General features: G+C 38.4%; 2 protein-coding genes across 3 annotated transcripts; one reads left to right on the forward strand and one right to left on the reverse strand.

The window, feature by feature from the left end:
• Positions 1-257: 257 nt before the first annotated feature.
• eif3jb (eukaryotic translation initiation factor 3, subunit Jb) lies at positions 258-6347 on the forward strand. The gene is given in 8 exon segments (NM_213502.1): positions 258-331; positions 420-514; positions 1703-1769; positions 2001-2089; positions 2715-2829; positions 2992-3189; positions 5054-5127; positions 5299-6347. Coding segments are annotated over 8 exon segments (795 nt in total). The 5' UTR covers positions 258-309; the 3' UTR covers positions 5434-6347.
• cilp (cartilage intermediate layer protein, nucleotide pyrophosphohydrolase) lies at positions 6235-15670 on the reverse strand. 2 transcript variants are annotated; one of them, XM_009303215.5, is made up of 9 exons: positions 15564-15661; positions 14394-14577; positions 13773-13835; positions 11631-11900; positions 10640-10816; positions 9848-10162; positions 9629-9737; positions 9282-9439; positions 6235-9161 (listed from the first exon to the last, which is right to left on the reverse strand). In XM_009303215.5, exons 2-9 carry the CDS (start codon positions 14458-14460, stop codon positions 6805-6807), a joined length of 3516 nt encoding a protein of 1171 aa, XP_009301490.1. In that variant the 5' UTR covers positions 14461-14577; positions 15564-15661; the 3' UTR covers positions 6235-6804. The 2 variants fall into 2 exon arrangements, with proteins under 2 accessions (XP_009301490.1, NP_001186291.1); NM_001199362.1 differs by having other exon boundaries at positions 6386-9161; positions 14394-14552; positions 15564-15670.
• Between the last annotated feature and the right edge of the window lie 3606 nt (positions 15671-19276).

The raw sequence follows: 19276 nt of genomic DNA on the forward strand, positions 1-19276 counted from the left end.
TCTTCATATGTTTACCTCCTGTAAGGGCCTGGGGCCTAATAATTTTACAACTTTAACAAAATAGAATTTCACTACAAGAAAAACAATAAGAATGATGATAATTAATAATAATAAACACAATGGCATTGTTATTACTATCTAGTTTTTGACACACACGAGCCTTGTGTATTCGCCACACGGTGTCGCCACACAGCTCCACTTAGTCCTCCGGTATCCCGTCAGCATGAAGGCAGAAGCGCGTAGATCAGAGCAGCTCTGTGCACATGCTTTCTCTCAGCTACTAGTTAAACTAACTCACAGTTAGCCAAGATGGCGGATTCAGACGAATGGGGTAAGGATTGCTATCAATATTTAAAGGTTGAGCGCTTGAAATGGTGTCGGTCGCTGTTAAGCTTCGACATTATTTTGTTTATCCAAAGACGCTGACAACTTCGAGCCAAATGAGCAGATTAAAATTGCCACCGCCGGGCGGCTGGACAGATGGGAAGGCGAGGACGAGGAGGAAGACGTAAAGGTAAGGTGCTAATGGGCAAGTTATCAAAACTTTATTGCTAAACAGGGTATTAGTCATTTTAATTCTGCTTTCTCGAGTCACGTGTGGCTAAAGATAGCATAAGTAACATGGGCGACCCTGGTGTATTTTTAGCCGTTTCGCTAGCCCAGAATAGGCCCGTTTTATTTGGGGATACACCAGCTGTATCCAGTTGCGCCTTCTTGATTTCTAGTAACTTACTTCTCTTGCACTGACAGTTTCTGTCCGTTTACGTCAGCAAACGTGTTGAGCGATCTGTTATGTGACAGTTGATACACTAACAACAATACACTGACAGCTCTTTACAAAATCAAACTAACGTTAATATAGTTAACGTTAATACTGATAACACATCGGTCAGTTAATGTATTAGTGGTTGAAATGTTTAGACTTATTCTAGTTCCGTGGCCAACCACATGAAGCTTCGTTTGCAGTTTAGTTCATTGTAAGATACTGACAATTAATTTACTCCCCTTTGTTACTAATGTTCTAGATACATCAGCTTGTTAAATATACTTGTTAGTAGTGGTACACCGCGTTTACATTCTAGCTAGTGGCAGTTTCCTTTAGTTTTTTTTTTCTCGGCTGATTTTGTGTTTCACTTCCAGTCGCTGTCATGTGGATGTTGCCGTTTGTGCGCCTGGCAGCAGCAGCTGGTTGAGTTCCTGTTGACGTCATGACGCGATTGAGTCATGTTGCGTGTGCTGGTGACGCGCAGATCTAGAATTCTCTCACGTGCCGTCCCTTCTCGAGCTCATATATGTGCACGCGCCTGTGTTATTATTGGACTGTTATTATACCGCGTGTTGCTTTGTTTAAAAGCAGCTCTAGAAAGCGCACGCTGAATAAAACCGCTTACTGGGGGCTCAAGGGTTCAAATGATTTTTTTTTCTGGAGTATCCACTATGATGGAAAACCTGCAATGTTAAGGAAACAATGTTTTTTAATTCATCCTGTAGCCTTAAAACATTATATTTAAAAAGTGAGCTGTTATCAATGTTGTTGTAGGTTTCTGTAAATGTATTTCTATTAATTGCAGAAGAGAAATTGTTTCACCTGTCTTGATGTTTGATGGGGGTCTTTCTTTAATGAATAAATGAGACAATATTTACGGCCAAATTATTTCATCATCTTGCATATGTTTGACGCACTGTGCTTTTCTGTGTGTAGGATAACTGGGATGATGAGGAGGAGGAGGAGAAGGAGGAGGAGAAGAAAGTTGAACAGAAAATAGCTGGTATTGATCTTACAATTTCATATATCTTTAAAAACTGGCCATTAAAAAGATTCACTTTATTTTGCCTTTTTTTTCTAGCCTCAGTGTGTGTAACTGATCACTTCATTTTAAATCACCAGTGATCTCCGAAATTCTTCATTTAATGTTCTAGATTTTTACTTTGCTTTTTTGTAATTATTGTTTGACTTTAACAGCATTTTCTTATGGTTTGATTTTTTACATTTCTAACAGAAGTGAAACCTCCTGAGAAGAAAAAATTAAGTGACAAAATAAAAGAGAAAGAACTTTTGCAAAAGAAAAAACAAGAGGAGTTGAAAAAGGTAATAACATAATTATTAGGTGTATAACTATTAAGGCTGATTTATGCTTCTGCCGCAAGCGCACGCGTATGTTCCGATGCAGCTTTCGTGTGGCCGCATAGCCCTCACTGTGGCTGAAGCTGACACTGATGCGCACCTCTCAAAACATGTAACCACACATCGCAATGATATTTACCTCAAGCTCTGTGACTGGTTGGCTTGGTAGCAGTGCCCAGTGTGGGCGGTGCTAAGAGCCGTGAGCCCAATGGAGTGAGTGTCGAGTTCCGAGAAGGAGCTCTAAATGTTTCGTGTTTACCTTATTATTAAAGTTGTTGCACGTCCGCTGGTTCCCGTCTCTGAATGAGCATGTCCAACTACATTAAGGTAGCGTTCATAATAAACAAAACGCTCACGAAGAAACTCGATACAGACGAACACAACATAACCTACTGCCAGCTAGCGTTCCGGACATGTTATTGCAGAGCAACACAAACACGCAGAAGTATAAATGCACGACTGCGCACAAGATATGTGCCGTGGTTCACAGCGATCACTCAACGCAGAAGTATAAACCAGCCTGTAGTTTTTAAGCATTAATTCTTAATCTTCTAATTTTACAACCATGTATTATTTATGAAATGAATAGAATCAGGAAACAGCAGCTAGTGAGAGTCTGACGTTAGAGGAGCAGCTAGCAGAAAAAGCTAGACTGAAAAAGCTGCAGGAGGAGGCAGACATGGAATTGGCCCGTGAGGCTTTTGGTAAGAAACAGCACTTTGGTGAAGTCTTCCAATTTCTTCATATGTATATATGTATATATATATATATATATATATATATATATATATATATATATATATATATATATATATATATATATATATATGTATAAAGTTAATCGATGAATTTCTTCCCGTCTTTAGGTGTGGATCCTGCTGCTGCAAATGCCTCAACTACTGTTAACACAACAAACGCCTCTGGAATTGAAGCCATGTGCCCGTCATCCAAAGATGACTTTGTTACATTTGAAAAATTACTGAAAGAAAAGATAACACAGTTTGAAAAATCTGTGCATTATTCAAGCTTTTTGGAATCATTGTTTCGAGAACTTTGTATTTCATGTAAGTGCAGAAGGTTTTATGAATATGTAGTTATTTTGTTAGCACTCAGTTTTTTCAATTCTTATTAACATTTTTTTAAAGGGACCTATTATGCCTGTTTTTACAAGATGTAAAGTAAGTGTATGATGTCCCTAAAGTGTGCATGTGAAGTTTTCACTCGAAATTCCCCACAAATATTTTCTATAACTCTTTGAAACTGCACCTTTTAGGCTTTGAACCAAAATTATGCTATTGTGGCGACTAAATTCAAATGAGATTGTGCCCGTTTCAAAATAGGGCAGAGCTACAAACATCTGTTCAAAAACAGGATGGACGTTATTTCTATAAAAAACTGTACTTAGAAAGTAGTGCAGTATTCATATGTGCATCCACAAACTCCACATTTATATAATGCCTTTTAGTCGCTGATATTATCTTTAGCAGGTACTGTGTGAAAACTGGCTGCTTCTCACTTAGTGCTGTTTATGCTATACACTCATTTTAAAAAACTATAAGGAGACTGCGATGGGACGAAACCTGAAAGTATAGGATATCAACACTGTAAACATTGCAACAATATGCTGTGGACCACAAACCTATTGCTGTAGCTGCAATTTCAAAGTGCAGATGTGGTGTAAACCACTTTAATATCATTCAGTTGAGTTTAAACAGTTAAAAGCATATTAGGCATTAAACAAAATCTCAGCCTCTTAAAGAGTAATACGCTTAAGTGTCCTCCTAGGCTTCAGTTCATGGCACCAGTTAAACACAGTGGGGACAGTTCCCTGCTTCAGCCTATATAATCTGGTGCGCGATAAATCAATGCAGTCCTCTGTAGCACACCCTCGTGTTGTCAGTAATGGGTACTGAAATTTTAAAAACGTCTATTTCCAGCTAACATTTAAGCGTGTCCATAAACCACTCATTTGCCATGGTATTCTCCAGTGCTCAACAGAAACGATTGTGATTGGCCGTGAAGGTCATCAGTTCACCACTTTTCACTGAGTACAAACACAAATGCAGGGAGACTGGAGTATTTTAAAGCTGCAAAGATCAGTCGATTGCTTGTCTGTGTTTGCACTTTGTAAACATCGGTGAACTGCAGTGAACTTACGACATTCACGGCCAATCACAATCATTTCTTTTGAGCACTGGTGAATACTATGGTAAATCAGCAGTGTTTAAATGTTAGCGGGAAATTGACTTTCTTTTTTTTTTTTTACACTTCAGTATAGTAACAAAGTCTAACATAGTGAAAGAATCAGTTCATTAACTTGAGTTTGATAAATGGCATCTAAAAGGTTTGTTTGGGAAAGAAAATGTTAGCTAACTAGTGCTATTTCCCTTAAATTAGCTGAAAATGAGGTCGAATATCCTTTTTTATTTTCACTGTCTATTCAGAACGGACCTTTGGGTCACTCAGAAGGCAGTGAAATGATAAGTTTGTGTCACTTTCTCTTCGCTGATTAGATTTACAGCCAGGTACACAACGTTCCTGTGTGACTCCAGGCGATTCTTCCAGATTTTTTTCCCACTGCAGCATTAAAATTAGTGCGCATAAAATAAGTCTTGATAGGGAGATTGTAACTAATGGGTGGGGCTTTCCTCTTTGATGACATGTACAAAGGGAGAATGTCAATTGAAGTGTTTCTGCAGGCTGTTTTTTATCAAGTGTGATTATAGAAAAATACATTTACACTCATGCCACACAACTGTGCTTAAACCTCTTATAAAAGGGATATTTTGCATAATAGGTCCCCTTTAATGAATTACCGATTTGTTTCTCCCAGCTGTTAGATTATGTATTGGATTGCTTAAACACAAATACGCACACATGTATGAAGGCTTGTAATTCTGTTCTCTATTTTTGTTGTTTTTTGTATAGTGGAAGTAGACGACCTGAAGAAAATATCTACTTCTTTATCAGTTCTGCTCACTGAAAAACAGAAGCAAGAAAAGGTGAGATAATTGTAGTCTTTTAAGTGGAAATGCCTTTGTTATTATTCAGTCAATGACCATATATGCATTTACCACTACTTAACTCATTGTTTTATTACAGTTTTGATGTTTATTATTATCAAAATGTGAACAGATTTTTTTTTTGATTTGTTGCTGTTGTGTAATTCATAGGAAAAGAAGGCAAATAAGAAAAAGAAAAAAGGTGTTGTACCTGGTGGTGGATTGAAAGCAAACATGAAAGATGACTTTGCTGACTATGGTGGTTTTGACGGTGGTTACGGCAATGAATATGATGACTTCATGTGACAAAGGATCATCGTTCCCCTTCCCATTCCCTCTGTGCTCAGACAGCTCTGCAGACATGCAACATTACCCTTTTCATGCTACTTGTTGCCATCTTGAAAACTGAACAATGTGTCAACCCTTTTCAGTGGTGACAGACTCCTCATAAAGCTGCTATCAGCCCTTTGCACCCCAGTGACAAATGGGGAGAAGCAAATTTATTCAGATGGCCTTGAATTTAAAATGGACTGTATGATGTGGGACATTTTTGATGGAGGAATTTGCTGATTGGCCTAAATACGAATTTCAATGCCTTATAGAGAACTTTGTAGATTTTTTTTTCCTCCCTTTACTTTGTTTTTAAAGCTGTGCAATTCCAGTTTCACAAAAGTAAATATGATTCTCTATGCAAATTAATTTCTTCCAAGAAAGATTGGTTGTATTTTCTTGCATATTTTAGCACAATTCGATAAAAGTTGAAAATAAAGAATCTAAATTTAATGATAAGAATCAACAGCACGAGCAAATAGAGTGGTAAAATCAAAGTAAAAACCGAGCATCTTAATCTGTTGAATTTTGCCCATGCCACAGAATTGCACAATAGCCTACTTGTGCTAATTTTTTGTTAAGCAAAGTATATTTTAAATTAAGTCCTTACTGCTGCACGCTTGATCAATGGTTCAATGATATTCAATTTCTACTCATCTGATAATGTTGAAAATTTTGGTCCTCTTTTTCTGAAGCAACAGGTCCATGGGTATTATCATAATACAGTAGCAAGCATGTAAAAAGTCAAATGAAATGCAGGTTTATTTATCAAAAGTGTTTTTTTTTTTAACAAATAGTTTAATTGGACTCAGACAATACAAAGACTCTAAGGCATTGTTTTTTTTTTTTTTTTAAGAATCTAATTTAATAAAATCATTGGTCTAAAGGAATCACATGGTATTTTTTTATAAGAACTTCGACAACTTCAGAGTTTTTCCATTTAATGTTGAATAAATTGCATATGTTTGTTTGTTTGGAGATGTTTAGCTGCTCAGTACTGATACTCTGAAGTATGCAATAAATATCTTGAGTATTTACAATTTCAAGTAGTAAAATAACCACAGTACAAGTGAATAAAAATATGTAAATAAAAAAATTTAAAGCGCACATTCTTCTTGTGTTGCTTTAAAAATGTATGTATATAAAAAAAATTTGTTAGCCTTACTATAGATTGTGCTAAAAATTAACTGATAAAAGTAACAAAAAATCACTTTAATATTCATTTCCTTTGCAAAATTGCAGTTAAAAAAAAACAGTATCTTTTAAAACATGACACACTCATAAGAGCAGTCCCCGTAGGGAATGGGTTTGTCTTGTCTCAGGGTGACTTTTAAAGTTCTTTAATTATCAACCAAGGCTCTGGGAACGTGTGATGGAATTACGAGTACTCCTCCTTTGGCTGCTGCGAGGTGCTGTTGAGCTTCCTCTCTGTCTCCGGTTACCTCTTCCTGGCCGAGCACTTCCAGCTGTGGCCTGACCCAGTGAGTTCTGTATCTGCTGGAACATACTTTGCCTAGTGACCTCTTTATCACCACAGGTGAATGTTAATGCCACTCCTTCATTGCTTTTCATGACTCGGGAGGTGCCATCTGAGGTACCATCAAAGCAACGGCCAAGTGCAATTTCTTTGGCTGTCCTAGGGTCTTGGTCAGTTACTGTATAGATACCATAGTTGTGGCCTAGAGGGTCCAGAGGTGCAAGCATGGTGAACTCATTTGTGTCATTGTTGACCGCCAGTGGAAGGTGGTTCACCAAGTATTCCTGTAGCATGCTGTTTACGCTATCTCTCTTGCAGCTGCCCTGAGGCATTACCTTCACAAGGGTGCGATCCACTCTGTCTTGATCATAGAGCATCCCGCTACATTTAAACTCAAGACACACTGCTGAAACGGTTGCTTGGTCCATGTCTCGAATGCTTCTGGTGTCACGAATGCCATAAAGTTGACCAACAGTTCTTGGATGGGTACCTCCCATATTTCGAGACCGAACATTGAGCTCATGGGGACTGTTGAGTTTTACTTTAATGTAGCAGGCCCTGTATTCCATGGGCTTTGGCCACCAACTCAAATAGTCTTCAGTCCAACTCATAGGATCATCCTCATTGAAAGGCACTGTGTTGTAATCATAACGATCACCTTCAACTCTCGAGAAACGGAAATGAGCTGCGCTGAATGAAGCTTCCTCACACTCCTTAAGCTTGTCAAATGCATATACTGGACCATTGGCTTCCTCAGCCACATTCGACCTGGGTTTGGCCACATTAATGCTAAATGCTGTCTTTTTTATTCTAGGATCATCGTGATCTGTGCGTCTATAGTTGAGTTTATTCAAATAAGGTTGTGGGACACCTATGGTGTTAGGATTCAACTTTGGAGAGGACGCTACTGCCTCTAGTTCTTCTCCCCCAAGGTTAGCCATGACATAGGCTGAATATGCATCAGGTTTCTGTTCATCACAGAAGGCTGGAAGGCATGCACCATTTGGGCCAGTAATGACACTGTCAAATCTACCCCAAGCCCGAGGGTTGGTTGAAAACCCTGGTGTGGGCTCCATATTTATTAGAGTCATCACGACTCCTTCAGTTTGCTCACTTGGCATGTATCGCTCACTTCGGAAAGCCCGCACTTTCACATAACATCTCCTGTTTTCAGGTACATCCAAGTTAAACAGCCGTCTTTCACGAATTTCCATGTTACCTATGAGGAATGTCCTCTCCTCTCTTTTGCCTCGTTGCTTCTTCTCAGCATAGAAATGGCCTTCCTCTTCCCACAAACCTGTTTCAGGATTTAGAGACCATAATTTCATGGTCTTTAAGTGTTCTGGCATCTTCACCTGTGCTGCATCGAGACGGACTTTTACCTCTCCTGCATTGAGTGACTCTCCTCCTTCTTCATCCCTAAAGTCTACAGAGAACATTCCATAGGTTCTCAAGGGCAAAGTGTCACCTTCATCACCAATGAAGTTGAGATCACTCTGGGCAGCCGCTGCTGTTGAAACATCCCTGGGGTCTAGAAAAGTTACGCTGGCCTTGACGTTTCCCATGAACACTTCTCCATTCTCTTTATAGAATGCATTTGGTGGGATCTCAATCTCAGCAACAGGATCCTGGCCTTCCACCTCCCCAAGATCAAGCGTATTAGTCTCTCTTGAGCTAATGATCACAGCTGGCTTTTTCCTCAGCAGTTTGACCTCGTGGAACACAGCTCCCCCTCTAGGATTGAATGGTAGCACTTTTGTGGTGTTGACAAACTTCTGCATGTTGTCCACAAATGTGAGGACCAGGCGCTCTGTGTTTGTCGGCACCTGGATTGAGAATGTGCCTTTGTATCCAGTCCGACTTAATTTTACACCGTCCATGTAGATGTGTCCAAACCTCATGGGCTCCCCAGTATCTGCTGCGACGGCACGTCCACGAACGATAGCTTTTGTGTCCACACATGTTTTGCAACCACACTGCGTCACCACCATGATGGGTAATTGATACCCCTGACATGTAATCTCTCTCTCCTCCATATTTGAAACTCCACAGCAGTAGGAGACTGAATCTTTGCATCTGATGCCATTATCCAGCTTCCCTGTGCACTTGGTTGTTGGGCATCTTCCCACATCAAAGTATAAAGAGTTTGTTTCGTTTTGAAAGCAGTCATGTGGTAAGCGGATCAAATGGGAATCAGGCCTAGGGTTGCATGATGGTTCTTTTTGACCTGAACAAAGGCATAGAAAGAAAATGGATACATACAAAGTTGAGATCACAATATTTGCTAAGTATTTCCACAGATGCATTTTAGGTGAATATGTGGATGAAGTAGAATGAAAAGACACACCAATAACTGTGAGGGTGGCTGGTTTGGATTTGATGGCTCCGTTTTCATTGCTGCCTCTGCAGTAGTATTCACCAACATGGTCCAAACTAAGATTTCTCAAAACTAGTGTCTCGTCATACTGATACTGACTCCTGTCCAGTAGAGTACCATTGTGGAACCTTAAGATTGACAACAGTGATTTTTAACCATATATATTTCTGGATTTTTTACTGCCATTTTGACAGGACCTACTCTTAGTTATCAAGAACTTCAGGTTAAACTGATTTGTTTAATCAGCCATGATTTAAACCCAAATTCTATTTGTCCTTTCTTATCATCTTAAATTAAATCTGTAAGCTTGGACTTACCATTCATAACTGCTTGGTCCAGGAGTGCCATCGATCTTACAACAGAATGCAGCAGTCTGACCTTCTCTTCTGGCCCTATCCTCAGGATTTTTCAGCACATGGAGTTTTTCTGAGGAACACAGCGATACATGTTTTCTCATCTCTTTTTGAGGTAATAATCTCATGCTAATACAGAAAGTCCAAATGTCATTTTCATTTAAGGTATTTCAAAATTATTACTTGCTCGTTCTAGCCTCAAAAGAAGGACAGTGGTGCGTTCTTTGCTTGGGGGCACAGTTACTTGGTGTGGAGCATGATTACTCAGCTTGACCATCAGAGTAGTGTTGCCATCAGGGCAGATTCCAGGGACTTGGAAGTGTCCATTGTGATCAGTAACAGTGAGGAGTTTGGGGCTGGAACCAGCACGCAGGATTGCAGCTCCAGGTGCAGGGAGTCCCCCAGCACTACGAACTGAGCCTAAAACGGTATGATCCTGGCACATGCAGCCATCACATTCACTGTTTACAGTCCCCACAATGCATTGCAAATCACAACCTAAGAAAAAAAAAATTGTTAGTTTTTATTTATTTAACAAGTGTGAAGTAAATTAGAAAATGTAAAACTACATATGGTTGTAACTATGACTGTATGACAGGAAAGGTTAGTTTAATTTGTAACTGACAATTATTGAAATTATTCTTAACTTTTTGTAAACTCAATAGATGGAGTTTGCATGTTCTCCCCGTGTTTGTGTGGGTTTCCTTCAGGTTCTCCGGTTTCCCCCACAAGTCCAAAGACGTGCTATAGGTGGGTAAGTTAAAAGTTTCTGTTGTGTGTGTGTGTGTGTGTGTGTGTGTGTGTGAATAAGAATGTATAAGTGTTTCCCAGTGATGGGATGCAGCTAGATGAGCATCTGCTGTGTAAAACATATGCTGGATAAGTTGGCAATCATTCCACGGAGGCAACCGCTGATTAATAAAGGGACTAAGCTGAAAAGAAAATTTATGAATGAAAACTCAATAGATTCATTACGTGGGCATGGTGGACCATGGCATGATCTGGCCTCAACACTTTTTCCACTGCATTGTTTGGAATTAGATTGGCAGCTTCTAGAGCGATGTTGTGTTGCTTCTTCATCACACTGAGCAGGACACAGACTCCAATCTGACCACTGACCCCATATTCCTTCTTCAACATCTGACACAATGTCTGAATATAGAGAGAATGCATTAACTTAATATACATGTGTGTTCTCTGGATTTTCAATAATGTTATTAGCTTAAAAAGTTTACTTTATTAAAGTTTTCTTTTTTAAAGTCACACAAATCCTTATACTCACCCTCAAGGTCTTCCAAAGTTTATATAAATTTAACCCAAAATAATATCTTTTACAGAATCTTGGGTTGCGTCCAAAATTGCCTACTTCCATACTATATAGTACGTAAAAACAGTATGCGAGCCAAGTAGTAGGTCCGAATTCATAAAATTTACTGAAGTACCCGGTAAGATTCTGTAGTGTGCATCTGATGCATGCTATGCTATGCTATCCCATGATGGCTCGCGAGAGAATTCATGAATGTATAGAATGTACTTTTTCAACAGTCGAGTAGTAGATTTAAATTCAAATGCAGTACCTACTAAGTAGTAAGCAATTTCAGATGCAGCCTTGGTAAACAGGCAGTTGATAACAACTAAGATAATTGCTTTACAATCAACTGTTTGGTTACAAAAATTTTTGTGTTTGTGTTTAAGTGGGACAAATGTTATTAACAAAAATAAAATTTTGGGGTGAGCTAAAAACTCCCTCAAGTTAAATTACAGTTAAATACATTTCTGAAATCAGACTCTTTATTATTAAGAAAGTACCATTCATTCTGACAAGAAAATGCGATATTAAAGAAAACATGCTAAATAAAACTGATCTATTACAGATTAAATATATAAATGTTATTCTCTTTAATGCACAACACAAGCTGTTTTAATTTTGAAAATCCCACTTCATTAGATTTTAGCAATTGCTTACCTCTGGGACAGAGGAAGCGTACAGCATAGTTTGAGCAGTTCTTCCCAAAAGGCTGTTCATCATTGACACACCAGAAGCCCACCGCTGGGTCAGCATGAACTCTTTCCCCAGTGCTGCGAGCTGGGATCCAGTCGGTGGTCCGTGCCTCCAGAGCTCGAGGAACCTCACACACACGGGCTCGATAATAATAACGAATTACATTCAGCTTCTCATAATCTCCTTTCCCACCAGGGTGATCTACATTGAACCACGTGGTCCACTCATAATTATCTGAGCAAAAGGAAAGATTTGTAAGACTTTCAATGTCAGTTTGTTTAAATTTTAATTACATTGAGGAAGAAAAACAAATTCCCACTCAGAGGTTTTGTCTTGTTTCTAGTCCAAATTTCGATCATTTCCATGTACGCTATGTCTTATCATTGATCCCGATAAGAACAACAAATAATAACCTGACTTCTAGTTGATCATTTGGAAAAAGTGCCAGAAGGTAGACTTTCCCAATAAATTGTCTACTGAACTGCATCCCAGTCATTACAAATACTGCAGAAGACCTATTGGAACCCGCATGGACTTCTCACGGCAATCAGTCAAGTTTGGTGAAGGAAAAATCATGGTTTGGGGTTACATTCAGTATGGGGCATGTAAGAGATCTGCTATTAAGACATTTGTGCTGCCCATTACATTACAAACTACTGGAGAGGGCAATTTTTTCACCAGGATAGCAGTCCTTCTCATACTTCAGCTTCCACATTTAGGATTGGCCAGCCCAGTCACCAGACATGAACATTACTGAGCATGTCTGAGGTAAGATGGAGGAGGAGAAGGCATTGAAAATGAATCCAAAGAATCTTGTTGAAATATGAGAGTCCTGCATGAACACTATCTTTGCCATTCCAGAAGATTTTATTAAGTGACAAGACTTTTGTTTAAGCAAAGTCAGACCTTACTGTCCTAATTAAAAATAAAGGTATGATTATATTTAGGTAAAATAAGTGTAGTCTAGAGGCCTTTGCCTTTCATATCAGCCACTTCTGATACCAAATGATCAACTAAAAGTCAAGTTATTATTTGTTGTTCCTAAAACTTGGATTGGCGACGACTTTTGTCAGGTAGTGTATTTTCTAGAAATAAACAACTGTCTAATTTTCAGAAAAAAAGAAGTCAGAATTATGTTAGTTTATCCTTAAAACAAATAGAATATATTGCCTGTATACAATAAACATAATAAATGAACAGATGCCTAGTGCTTTTTAACATTAACTAAGCATACCTTATGCCTCTTTTGTGGGGGTGCTGAATAAATGTATAACCTATATATTCCGCATTTTGAGCTGGTAGAGTCCCACATACATAGTAAGTTTACAATAAACTTAGAAAACTTAAAAATCAGGTAGGAAAATGATCATTGTTGTAATCTCCCTAGGAAAATTTGTGGCTAATCAAACAGCCTGCATTTAAATGATCCTGTGGGCAACATATCAGTCTGTGTTATGGTTGATGAACGTCATGACTTGCGCAGGTCTGGTTGACAAGAACGTGACCTAAAATACATGCAAATGTTGAGGGCATGCTAATGAAAAATCCCACAAGCAACGTCTGTATTGTTAAGATAGGCCTGTTTTTCCACAGGGGTTTCATGTTTGTATAATTTACATAAATACTAAGAAACAGTGGCGTTTGAGCCAACGCAATCTCACGGCAATTCGTAACTTTTTGATTTAGTGGCTAATTCGTATGAATTTGTACGATCTAATTCATACAACTAAGTAAGATTTGCTCATCACCCAATGATGGTTGGGTTAGGGGGTGGGGTTAGGTGGGTTTTAAAATCGTACATTTTCGCACGACTGAACTCGTACTCAGGCTGTTTGAGCCTCATGGTGGTCATTTCCATGCACTGAAATTTTATTATTTTCAGATATTCTTTATAAGACACCATTAATAAATGTAAATATTTGCACTGAAACAAGAGAAAACAACATTTTCCCTTCGAGGGAACTTCAACAATGCGTCCAAGCCGAACGATAGGGGAACACCTCTAGCGTTCTGCTTGGAAGCAGTGTTAAAGTTCCCTCTCGGGGAACTGGTTACATATATAACCTGAGACGTTTTTGCAGTGTGATCAAAAACTCACATACATACCTTCATTATGGTATACAGCTGGGTTTGGTCTCCATGATGTCCCCATGATACCTCTCCATGTGCCTAATGAGGAAATGAAAGCAGCTCAAGTTTTTTCAAGTTTGAAAAATATGTTCATTTACTTCAATGATGGGTGTAACTTGCTTTTGATGTGGTAATGAAAATAAAGTATATTGCGCGTTAATCAAGGCTAATTATCATGAGCCCTGCTAATGACTAATGCTTTCATGTGATTTCTCCCTCTCCAGATTATTGCTTAACACTTGATTCTTACCGTCTAACGAAGATTTCCACTAGCGGTTCACACACACAGCAGAACCAATTGCTAGCAGGTGGCTTTCTGCCGCTGGCAGGCAAAACACCTCAGCTTCTGAACATACTGGGGGATTCAAGAACAATGTTGCCTTTCCTTCCATAATGGGTTTGCTGAAGAGAGGTTTGGGGGCTGGGGTATTGGAAGAGTCATGTTTCTAAAAGCCAGCTGTCAATATTCTGTTGAAACCTTTCCACTTCTGCCATAAGCATGATGTGCCAGATTTTTTTTTCATGAGCTTGATTTATAATTTAGTGTCAAATGCTTAATGAAAATGACATATTCATAGAGGCCATGGCCAGACAAACCTTGAGAAATGGTGCCTGTAATTCCCAGTAGAAGCAAAAGAAAGGTCCATGTTGAGAGGCAACCCATCCTGGCTCCCTGTGAATGACCTCCAACCTCCGGTAAAGACCCTCTCACACACACACCGCTCCTTCACACTAAGAATAGCCCAGACTCAAATCCTATGCCAATCAGATATCATAATGACTGCACAGAAATAAATGGACCACAGTGTTTTCATTTGAGTTAATCATTCAGAAAGCTCCCATGTGTTCAGTTGGTAATGAACTCATTTCAACCTTTCAAGATTCAAATTGACCAAAGAATACTTCTAAAATGAGTGTTTAAAATCATAGTTTGTTGAATTTAAAATACATTGCATCTACATGCCAATAATTCTCATTTGATTATTAGCAGACTGTTAGGATAAGTTTGGAGTAAGTTGACATGTACTTGCAAAGTTTCTTAGTATCAGTCAAATGTCTGTTGTAGGAGCAGTATCAGCAGATATTAAGCAGACAGTCTACTAATACTCAAATGGACCATCAAAATAAAGTGTTACCAAAAACACTCCATTTTACAGAAACAACTCAAAGTCCTTAAACAAGATGAAGTATTAATACAGTTGAGTTCATGTTGAAAAAAAGCTGCAGAGAAAGAGCTTAAGTACTTAGATTTTTAGCTGCTCTCAAATATCACATCTGCAAGAGCCATCACTGTGTGTCAAGGGAATGCACAACTGTTTTTACATCCTGCCAGAAAACTCAGACCTAACTACACATTCCATATGAACTGCATGACAATTTATTTTACAGTACAGTCAGTTTTTAAACTATTAAACTATGACTAATTCTGTGGAAAAATGTCTATAAGATGCAACATCCATCCAATTAGATCATTAAATTAGTGGATAAGTTCATATTAGAATCATCCCATTGACATACTTTTTTTTTTTCAAGGCACAAAAGAATATTACATATTGATATGCTGTTAAACTATTATGTGCAAAAACGTGGCATGCAAAAACAATTTGTTCAAAATCTATAATCAACAACCAGAAACATAGTAAAAAAAAATTAAAGACAACATGGAAATTTCTTTTTACAGGGAACAGTTTTTTAAAAGCATCAGAGTCGGAATATAAAACCATGTACAGAAAAGAAAGAAGAAAAGCTGAGAATGTTATACTTTACCAAAGTAAAAGTTTCTTTGCGAATAGAATGCTCTTGTACTCCTGTCCTGTGATGTATTTTCAGCTAAATAGTTGAGAGTAGAGAGAAAGAGAGTGAATGGGAAGCCCAATGTCTGTCCGCTACTTATATAGCTCAGCCCTGAGCCATGAGGGTCGGCTCTCTGCCATGAAACAACAACATGAGTTCAGCACCATCTACTGCTCCTGTAAAGTATACACTAAATTAGAGATGCGCAAAGTAGGGCCCGTGGGCCAAAGTTGGTCCATTGTATCCTTTGGTTTGGCCCATCATCCCATCTGAGAAGACAGTGAGAATGATTCACTTCTTTTGGTTGATTGTTTTATTTCAGAGCTAATTGAAATCAAATGTTTCAATTAAAGGTTGTAAATAAAAATAGAGGACTATGCAGAAAATATTGGCAAGCAAATCAAGGCAAAAACTAGTGTAACTCCATTCTATTATAAATGAGATTGTTTTTTTAGTTTTTTTGCTGTAATACGTAAAAATACGTAAAAATATATATTATATTACTTAAAATAAAGCAATGTTTTCTAGTTATTTAAAAATATTATTAAATAAACTTGAAAACCACCCATGGCAAATATATTTACCTTTGGCCCACTAGCCTCACTCAAGTTTGGTTTTGGTCCTTCATAAGAAAAAGTATGGGCACCCCTGCACTAAATGCTCAAGGTCAGGGTCAGAGTTTTCTTGGAACAAAATCCTAAATGTCGCTAAAAATGGGTCCAGGCACACGGTCCTCAGTTAAGTTTGTGCATAAATAGACAGACACAAACACACAGATTTTTTTTTTTCATAATGATTCCCAGTTGTTTCAGCAACTGTGATGAGATATTCGTTGCTGGGAGTATGTTATGCAACACACAAGAAAGCCATTCAAGAATGACATCCATGTATTTCGAACACATGAAAGCCATTACGTGACTCTTTCTTGAAGACATTATCATGCTCTTTCCCATCTGTCCATCTGAACGTGTTGATAAACAATATGACTGATTTGTAACACTAAAGAGCCAACAGCAATACGCTGCGGCTTTTCAGTCATGATGTCAGACTCTGCAGAATAAATCCCACTATATTAGAACATAAAAACTGTGTAATTTAATACTGGAACAGCAGAATTTACAGTCAAAGGGATTTAAAAGCAAAAGAGACCTAAAATTTTATCAAGTGCTGCTCTTGTTTAAATAGTTACTTCTTGCATCAAAGACTTTCAAGATCTCACATTCACCTACTTACAGGAAATTACTGAACTAGAGATTAGTTTCACTCCATTTGCCCTGTTGAAATTCCGTATTTAACAACTGTTCCCTGCATCATTTACTCTGTACAAACACAAAATAATAGTTCTAATAACTAAAAAAACAACAATGATAATTTGCAAATACTTGAAAAGCTCAAATGCACACAAGTTAAGAAAACTTATGCAAATAGATTTTGTACACACATGCACACACAAATTCTCACAACATATACAAATACAGAAATGCACTTTAAGTTAAGAAAGGTTAAAGAAAAACAGCAATTAATTGAGAAGATATCTTCATCAAATCAACCTACACACTTGCACTAATTTTCACCCATGTTGTGCAAGGTACTTTTCAAACTGTAATGCAATACAGATAATCGCTTACCTTACAATTGTAATGCATTACATTACTCCTGTATTACTTTTGAGTTACTTTTACTAATATGAACACAATGGGCAAAATGTGTAATAAAAAAAGAATACTATAGTAAATCAGTGTTGTATGATTGCTTTCTTGTTTACTTTATTCTTTGTGTACTTTATTATTTAGTCTTCCCTGCAACATCACACATGACTTCTCAATCCAGTTGGGATGACCCATTATCACCCCATGTAGTTTGGTAAGGAATCTTGTAGTGATCCTGGATGATCAGTTGTTCAAAGAGCATATTGCAGGACTTGATCTTGCAGATTTGCACTTTTCAACATCTAAAACAATGAGACCCTTCTTATCAGATCATGCTGCACAACTTTTAGTCCAAGCTCTTGTTATTTCAAGGCTGGACTACTGTAATGCTCTTTTAGCTGGTCTCCCAGCCTGCACTCTCAAGCCTCTACAGATGATCTTGAACGCTACAGCTCATCTAGTCTTCAATGAGCCAAAGAGAGTCCATGTAACACCTTCTTTAATCCCTCTGCATTGGTTACCGGTTGAAGCTCGCATCAAGTTCAAATCACTGATGCTTGCTTACAGGACAGCCACTGCACCCTTTTACCTCCACCTGCTGCTGAAGGTCTGCATCCACTCTAGGAGCCTCCGATCAGGGTGTGAACACCGCCTTGTGGTGCCATCACAGAGAGGATATGTCAAAACGTTTTCAAAACGTTTTCATTTAATGCTCCTCACTGGTGAAATAATTGTCCCACTCCCACTCTTTTGAGAACACCTAAATCTTATTAAGTAATATCAAAACCACCTATGGAAGCACTCTCTCTCTCTTTCTCTCTTTCTCTCTCTCTCTCTCTCTCTCTCTCTCTCTCTTTCTCTCTCTCTCTCTCTCTCTTTCTCTTTCTCTCTCTCTCTCTCTCTCACTCTAAAGAAAACTCCTACTCTAGCACTACATTCTTTGAGCACAAACAAGTTACATATATATATATATATATATATATATATATGTATATATATATATATATATATATATATATATATATATATATATATATATATATATATATATATATATATATATATATATATATATATATAAATATAACACATTGAATGTAATGCCTCTACCTGTTGAATCGGGAATACCTCCTCAATTGTATTCTGCTTTGGACAAAAGCGCTTGCTAAATGACTGAACGTAAATGTAAAATGCATTCCACATTATTGAATATTTAGTCATCCTGCTGGAATCCCACACACCACATACCTGCACATTCCTTCAGGATCCTACAGACTTTTGTGACCAAACTTCTGTAGGACTCCCGCAGGACTCTTAAAGGGAATTTGCAGGACTTCTGCAGGAATCCTACAAGGAACATGCAGTACTTCCAACGGCATTCTGCAGGGAAAATAAACATGCAGGACTCTGCAGGGCCCTTTAGAGATCATGTAGGAACAAGAAACATATAGAACTTCTGCTCAAATCTTACGGGAAACATGCAGGAATCTTACAGGAAACCTGCAGAACTCTTGCTGGAATCCCACATGAAAAAATCAGCACTCCTGCAGGAATCTTACAGGCTATGTGCAAGAATCCTATATACATGAAAATTGCAGGACTTCTGCAGAAACCCTATGAGGAACATGGCAGTGTGTTTGAGCTCTCTTGGTCACCTTATAAATGTCTTAAAATAAAGCATCTTGAGTGACGCGGTGGTGCAGTAGGTAGTGCAGTCGCCTCACAACAAGAAGGTTGCTGGTTTGAGCCTCAGCTGGGTCAGTTGGCGTTTCTGTGTGGAGTTTGCATGCTTTCCCCGCATACGCGTGGGTGTCCTCCAGGTGCTCTGATTTCCCCCACAGTAAAAAGACATGAGGTACAGGTGAATTAGGTAAGCTAAATTGTCCGTAGTGTACTGTATGTGTGAATTAGAGTGTATGGGTGTTTCCCAGTGATGGGTTGCAACTGGAAGGGCATCCGCTGAGAAAAACGTGCAAGATAAGTTGGTGGTCCAATCTGCTGTGACGACCCCTGATTAATAAAGAGACTAAGCCGAAA

This window comes from Danio rerio, chromosome 7 (assembly GCF_049306965.1).
Source record: "Danio rerio strain Tuebingen ecotype United States chromosome 7, GRCz12tu, whole genome shotgun sequence".
Taxonomy (NCBI): Eukaryota; Metazoa; Chordata; class Actinopteri; order Cypriniformes; family Danionidae; genus Danio; species Danio rerio.

Coding starts and splice junctions, on each gene's coding strand:
- cilp (XM_009303215.5), bottom strand. CDS start 14,460: ATGGGTTGCCTCTCAACATGGACCTTTCTTTTGCTTCTACTGGGAATT. Junction 10,163..10,639: donor CCATGGTCCACCATGCCCAC/GTAATGAATCTA, acceptor TTTTTTTCTTAG/GTTGTGATTTGCAATGCATT. Junction 9,162..9,281: donor AGCCACCCTCACAGTTATTG/GTGTGTCTTTTC, acceptor GCCTTTGTTCAG/GTCAAAAAGAACCATCATGC.